The sequence below is a fragment of the Drosophila montana genome, unplaced genomic scaffold (assembly GCF_035044405.1).
Source record: "Drosophila montana isolate Dmon_TW-CO22-7 unplaced genomic scaffold, ASM3504440v1 contig_3580_1, whole genome shotgun sequence".
NCBI lineage: Eukaryota > Metazoa > Arthropoda > Insecta > Diptera > Drosophilidae > Drosophila > Drosophila montana.
Window position 1 is genome coordinate 33,773 of NW_026998464.1, and position 7,532 is coordinate 41,304.

Here is a 7,532-nt window from a genome sequence, read left to right on the forward strand (position 1 = left end):
CCTACATGTCTACTTGAGTATTGATGCTGTAACAGAAAATATATACGCCTTTACTTTTTAAGAACACATACTGTGAAAATTTTTTTGTGTTATATTTTATATATGGTCACATCGCATAAAAAACCAATCACACATTATACTTTTCTTCAACTTTGCAACTTGTGTTTTACATATAGAGATCAATTAAATACTTTTTGTTTCGCACGGTTTAGGAGCTCTGGCATATGCCGAACTTGGCACAATGAATACCTCATCTGGTGCGGAATGGGCCTACTTTATGGACGCCTATGGACCGGCACCGGCTTTTTTATTCTCATGGGTATCGACATTGGTGTTGAAGCCATCTCAAATGGCAATAATATGCTTATCATTCGCACAATATGCTGTTGAGGCTTTTGTGACAGAATGTGATCCGCCTAGAGGGGTTGTAAAGATGGTTGCACTGGTGGCAATTGGTAAGTGTTGTACAATAAGTTCAATTTACAATTTAAAAGAAACCTAATTCCTTAATTTTGCGTTGTCAGTGATGATATTGTTCGTGAATTGCTACAGCGTCAATTTGGGAATGGCCGTGCAGAACGTATTTACAGCGGCTAAATTAGTTGCCGTTGTCATTGTAATATGCGGTGGTGCATGGAAGTTACTACAGGGCAACACCCAGCATTTGTCACATGCATTTGATGGGCCAATGCCAAATATTGGCGCAATCGCAACCGCATTTTACACTGGCCTTTGGGCATACGATGGTTGGAACAACCTCAACTATGTCACCGAGGAGATAAAGAATCCAAGCAAAAACTTGCCGCGATCTATCATGATTGGCATACCACTGGTTACTTTGTGTTACGCGCTGATCAACATATCCTACCTAGCAGCCATGTCAGCGCAAGAAATGATCGAATCTGAGGCGGTCGCTGTCACCTTTGGCAACCGTATTTTAGGCGCCCTTGCCTGGCTAATGCCACTTAGTGTCACTGTTAGCACGTTTGGTAGTGCTAATGGTACACTTTTTGCCGCAGGACGGTAGGTTACATATTTAACTTAACTACACGTCTCTCGCTCTTTGTTTGTTTTTTATTTATATACCTATTTTTTTACTGCAGTCTTTGCTTTGCAGCCAGTCGAGAGGGACATCTACTAGACATTTTATCATACGTACATGTACGACGCTTAACTCCTGCTCCTGGTCTTATATTCCACGTAAGTTCAAAAATCATAGTTATATCAAAGACAATATAAACACTAAGATGAGTAACGCCCATACATTTGAATGCGACGCAAAATTTCTAGCCATGCCTTTCATCTGGCCTTTGAGGCTTCACACGACATGCCTGCCGACGGCTGTTCGATCAGACGAACGAATACCAAAATCGCGGCTTTCTGATGCTGACACGAGCAACTAAGTTAGTGGCCAGTCTGCCTTCAGCAAAGCTGGTCAATGATGCTTTGCGTCGCTTCGTTTCATTGAGCGAAAAAGTTTTGAACTTACGATCGACGCAAGTACTTTTGCTTTATCCATGAAATGCATGCTTTATTTAAATGAACCATTACCCTAGATACTAACGATAAATTTTACAGGAAAATTTAAGAATAAAATATTTGTTTCACAAAGCGCATCTTGTGCAATAACTATGTTAGGAAAATAGCACACATAGATTGATTTCACTTTTGTTTTTAGACAGTGTATGCTTGAGAGAAGTTCTTGTCTCAGCCAAAGGTGTGCACGCACCTATGTTTGTATCTGTGAATTATGCATGCATAAGTACAACAAAATATGTGTATATGTGTTGTTGTTCACTGCTCTGGTTTTAGCTGGTGAAGAAATAAATTTTCTTAGTTTTCTAGCGCTGATCATGGCCTATCCCAAATCTGTGTTGACATATGAATGCATATCGTGTACCGAGATACTGATTTTGTGTTCGTTCCAATTTTCAAAAAAGCAAGCTACATTTCAGCATTTTGTTGTATGGCGTTACTCGTCTTAGTGTTTATATTGTCTGTGGTAATATTTATGTTTCATTAATCTACAACATTTCAAAGAATGGCTATCGAACTCAAACGGTCTCCGCTTATTATTCATTTTATTTTAACAGTCGCTAATTGCGTCAGCCATGGTGCTGCATGGCACGATTGATTCGCTGATTGACTTCTTCAGCTTCACAGCATGGATATTTTATGGCGGCGCTATGTTGGCACTTATAGTGATGCGTTACACCAAACCTAATCATCCACGGCCATACAAAGTGCCCATTGTCATTCCTGTTGTGGTCTTGATTATATCTGTCTACCTTGTTGCAGCGCCAATTTTCCAGACTCCTCGCATAGAATATTTATATGCGTTGCTCTTCATCTTCGCGGGTCTAATATTTTACGTACCTTTCGTTAAACTAGGAATGACCCCGCGCTTTATGAGTAAGTAAATATAAGAATTACACATAAAATTACATACCATTTTGTTAATGTTCCTTTTTTTAAAACGTTATTATAGATAAGGTGACGCTGTTTTTTCAGCTACTACTGGAAGTTGTACCAACCTCATCAATGGCCATGTTTGAGTAACTCTCTCCCATTTGCTTAATATGCAAACAAGTGCTTTGGATGCAGGCAAAAACAGAATATTTATTATACAAAAAGCAAAGCAAACATTCACAGATACCTAACTTAAATTTGCAAAATTAATGTTTATGTATATGTAGTCGTTGATTGACAACTTTCCAATTAGTTGGCGGATATAATTAAACAGTCTCTATTTTGTGCCACATACATTATTCATTATGTACATGTACCTGCACGTACTTAGAAACGTTTTTGTCAGTATACAAGGCCCATGGCAAGTGTAATCATATCTTGTAATAAAAAGTAATGAATAATAACTAGAAAAAGGCACAAAAAATGATAAATTTTTGCATTTTTATAAACAAAATTATTTATTTATTTATTTAACCAATGCTGATAGCTTTCAGGTTATTATAATTTACAAAATATTATCTTAAATAACTAATTAACTAAACAGAAAATATGAAGCTTAAAGAAGATGTGGAATTAATGAGTTTTAAAGGAAGAATTCTTTAAGCTTATTTTTAACTTGAGCACTATTGGCAGAAAATTCAAAATGCATTTCAGTTGGTAGACTATTATAAAGCTTTAGTGATCTGATCATAGGCTCGTTACTTGCATAAGCAGTTCTATGAGTCCCCACAGAAAACGGCAAATGGTATCGCAAAGATCTGCTCGGCACATTAAAATTAACGCGAGCAAGAAGGGAAGGGCAATCAATTATTCCTACAATTAAGTTGTTTAGAAAAAGCAGTGCTGAAATCATTCTCCTATTTTCCAGAGATGACAAATGTAGTAGTCGACACCTAGCTCTGTATGTCGGTAAGGGGTCAGCAAAGTTAAGGCAATGTAAATTAAACTTTAAAAACTGTTTTTGCAGCCTTTTAATCCTGTTTGTATGCACAATTGCGGATGGGCTCCAGATATAAGAAGCATACTCTAATATTGACCGCACAAAGGCCGAATATAGAGATAATCTTGTGAACAGGTCTTTAAACTAGCTAGAATTGCGCCTAACAATCCCAAACATCGCATACGCCTTAGGCATAATATAGTTTATATGCTGAATGAATAAGAACTTAGAGTCCAAAATTACCCCTAAGTCCAAAGCTTCAGATTTACGAGTAAGTTCTTGCCCATTAATGGAATAGGATGAAAGAATGGCAGAAAAACATTTGCTAAATGTGATGTGATAGCATTAAGCTGAGTTCAATGGTAACTGGTTATGACTACACACCAGTAATTGAGTTTTAATGAGAAAAACTAATTAAAATAGCAGCACAGAAAACAATAAAATCGCAATTGCAATGCTGTTGATAGAATTCAAAGAAGACGCACATGAATGTGTGTGTGTACATGTATACAGAAATTCTTGCAATTTGCGCTAGCTGCTGCAAGCACGAGGCCAGCCAAAACACATTTTCTTTAATTAGTTTTGTGTTTCTTAACCGATCTTAATGAAATTTTCTACAGCACATCTTATTTTGCTATAGAATATTTGTGTATTCTCAAAAAGTCAATTGCATTAAAATTGTGGAGTCAATTGGTGGGCAATAAAAGTTGGTTTCTTAACATGATTTATAGCTTTGTGGTGGTAGCGGGGAGGTGGCGATAGCTATAAAATGAATGATACTTGGTATATATATACTATTCTAGAAGCTGCATGTAAAGTTTGGTGACTCTAGTTCTTATTATTTACCAATTTTGCTCAAAAAACATGATATTGATATTGATTTATATTGTACCCTTTTACCCATTTACAATGGGTTCAGGGTTAAATGATTTCAAATCTGAACGGAACACATTAAGATGAATATTATCATGCGCGATAAAAAATTTTAATCAATCTAAATATTCACAATCGTACTGCGAGATATTTGTTATTTGTTAGTATATACATCTTTTTCTTTGGTTAGCCGAATAATGTATTCGTGTGTTTATCCGTTGCGGTGAATACTAAAATCTCATTCCAAAAACAAAAGGACTAAAATAAGTTCCTTTAACAATCAACAAGCCAAAAAGGGCTATAAATTAAAAATACCCTTTATTAATTTCTATGCTTCTTGCTCTTTGCGTTTTAGTTCTTGTCCTTGGATTGCATGTTTTCATCTCATCGACACATGTCAAGAAAGCGTTCCCTGTGTACCAATCTGCTTCGATAGTTCGGACAATCCATTCATAGAAACAGTTGACCCAAATTGTGGCACATTTGTGCGATTGCTTACCAGATTTACCACGAACCATGCAACATATAGATGGGACAGTTGGAAGAAAAATTGGTAACCATTCATTTTTTGTGGATCAGGTCGTTTTGGTTCGGATCCAAAACTCGCTTACTTGCTTAGAGAGCAGGAGAGTTAGAGAGCTATATGCGTTGCGTGTTAAAACGGCACCGCTATTTTTTTTTCGCTCCCACTATAGGAACACCTTTTTGTTTATTAAGATATTTTTAGCAACCGTGGCATTATTATTTAAAGTAAGCTGCTTATTTGCGGTGAAAAATTGAGTTTTGGTATCACAAAATATTCTGGTTTATAAGATATTTCCATTAAACTTGGCATTTAGGAGTTTCACTGTTTCGACATATGTATCTGTAAACTATGTCTACCATAGTATTAAATCGGCGTGCCGAAGATATCCATTCTCTCCTGTTTTTATACCCTGTACCCATTGAAAATGGTTTTGTGAAAATGTATGTAACAGCTAGAAGGAAGCATAACATAATGTATATATCAGCCTTGATCAGCCTCAATAGCCGAGTCGATTATACCATGTCCATCTGTCTGTTCGGCTGTCAGTTCGTATTTATAACGCATCGATTTCAGAATCTATAAGAGCTAGAGACAAAAATGAATTAAAATTGCAGAACACAGTAAACAATACAATTCAAGCGCAATTGCAATGCTGTCAATAGAATTCAAAGAAGACGTGCATGAATGTGTGTGTGTACATGTATACAGAAATTCTTGCCATTTGCACTAGCTGCTGCAAACACTTGTGAATATAAGCAGACGTTTTCTTCTGTGTTTGATCTTGATGAAATTTTCAGCAATAAAATTTTGGCTTAACTTTATGGGAATTTATTTGAATTAAATCTATTAAGTGGTGGTGGGGGTAGACGATAGCTATAAAATGTAAATAAAAGATGCCAAGGATTATAGGTTTATGAGTATTACTTTATTCACGTCACTTTCCTTATAACTGTTCAGCACTACCCAACTCTGTTTCCCTACACAAAAAGCCTTGCCGCACTGCCTGGAGCCCTAGCACTCCGCTACCCGTTTCAGGGTTATGTTCTGCTTCTGCCACTCCTACACACGTCTACTTACTCTGATGGTCGCCGAAAAAGTGCCGGCACGCTCGCAAGCGAGCCATACGCTTGCTTCGGCCGCTCAACTTCGCCGCGAGCTTTCGCAACTTCGGCTCGGAGCTTTCGCTCTTCGCCGCCGAATTGAAGCTGCGCTGTCGAGACGGTGTTGAGTAACCGATCGGCAGCGCACGGTTGCTGCGGCGGCCGGCGGTTAAATTCAAATTCAAATTTATTCTATTCTTCTCTTTTTCCAATAAATGTTTGACAATACTGATATTAGAAACGGCTCCTTGCCTTCTTTACTATTAATACTTTTGATGCTAGCAAAATGATTATGATAAAGATCTCACGGCTCCTTGCCTTTCTTACTACTAATACTTATGATACCTTAAACTAACAAAAAAATAAAATTCTATATCTAACGGCTCCTTGCCGCGAAACAGGATTGTGGGGTGGCTACTCTAGGTAGCCGCCTCACACCACCCCCTTACTTCGAGGAGGTGACGGTTACGTCGCCTTTTGCTTCACCGTGACGTTGTATTCTCTGTCTTCTTCCGTCACCCGGAAACGAATCCCTCGATGAGATGCACTAGAGCCGCCGACAGAGTCATCTCCCGGGGAAATACCCTCCAATCCAAGGGGGCGAAATCGGAAACGGGACTTCTGGCGGTCACTGTTGGCGTATGACCCCTTGGCGTGTCCTTGGGACTGGCAGCCAGCGGGACTGTCATTGAACTTAGGTCCACCTCCTCGTTGAGCACCGACTCCAGGCTCGTGTCCCAACTGTCGATTCCATCGAACAATTCTGCGACGTCCCCCCACAGCTCACTATCGGAGGGGGTCTCAGGGACCTCTGCGGGTACCGTTTCCGTCTCCTAGACCCACGCCTCTTCCGTATCGGTCCGGTGGGCTGCAACAGGCGTCTCCATGCGTGTGATGGGCACCAACGGCGGCATCCCGTCTTCCGGACCGAACCATGCTTTCTCCATTTCCTCTCGGGAAGCGGTGCCGGGTGCCTGTGCGCGTATTATGGGCACGAGGGGGGGCATTGCGTCCTCAACTCTGGCCTGTTGTTCTTCTGCGACCATTTGGAAGACCGTTTTTGGTGCCACCTAAGGATCGGAGCATCCACCTGGGGGAGTGACTGCGGCTCCGCAACTACGGTTATCCTTCCAATGCCAAGAAGGACCCTCTTGGCGCTCGCGGGGCGAACGCGGCACGCGTAGTTGCGGTTCTTGGGGCGCCTCGGGCTCCGGGCGACACTTTTTGGGGGCCGATACCACCGTTCTCTCGACACTGGGTTGCTGTTGACTACCGCTTCGGCGACGCTTACCTCGGGTGGCTGTTTGACGACGGTCGCGGTTTCGCCGACGTTTTCCGCCAGGACCTTCCCCTGTGTTCCCTTTCCCACGCTTTGAGAGGCCAGAACGAGATGCACTACCCACCTCGCGGATCTTCGGTAGGTAGCGTAGGGTAATCCGAGGGAAGCGGCTATTCGGGTCTACCTTAAACCGGTGGGTGGCTAGGCGGCGGCGGAATAACGGCTCCTCGTCTTCGTCCTCTGTCACGGGTTCGTGAGTCGTCGTGGGCTCCGGCGCCGATTGGCCCCCTTTTTCGACAGTGTCCGATTCGTGGCGGAGCTGGTCGGCTTCTGTGCCGGCTGCTG

The 7,532-nt window shown here is 41.0% G+C and overlaps 1 protein-coding gene across 2 annotated transcripts; it reads left to right on the forward strand.

Annotated features, from left to right (window-relative positions):
* Positions 1–212: 212 nt before the first annotated feature.
* LOC135435356 (b(0,+)-type amino acid transporter 1-like) lies at positions 213–2,923 on the forward strand. 2 transcript variants are annotated; one of them, XM_064692367.1, is made up of 5 exons: positions 213–455; positions 525–1,023; positions 1,104–1,200; positions 2,094–2,412; positions 2,489–2,923. In XM_064692367.1, the coding sequence occupies exons 1-5, from the start codon at positions 242–244 to the stop codon at positions 2,557–2,559; spliced, it is 1,200 nt and encodes a 399-aa protein (XP_064548437.1). In that variant the 5' UTR covers positions 213–241; the 3' UTR covers positions 2,560–2,923. The 2 variants fall into 2 exon arrangements, with proteins under 2 accessions (XP_064548437.1, XP_064548438.1); XM_064692368.1 differs by lacking the exon at positions 525–1,023 and having other exon boundaries at positions 1,118–1,200.
* The last annotated feature ends 4,609 nt before the right edge of the window (positions 2,924–7,532 follow it).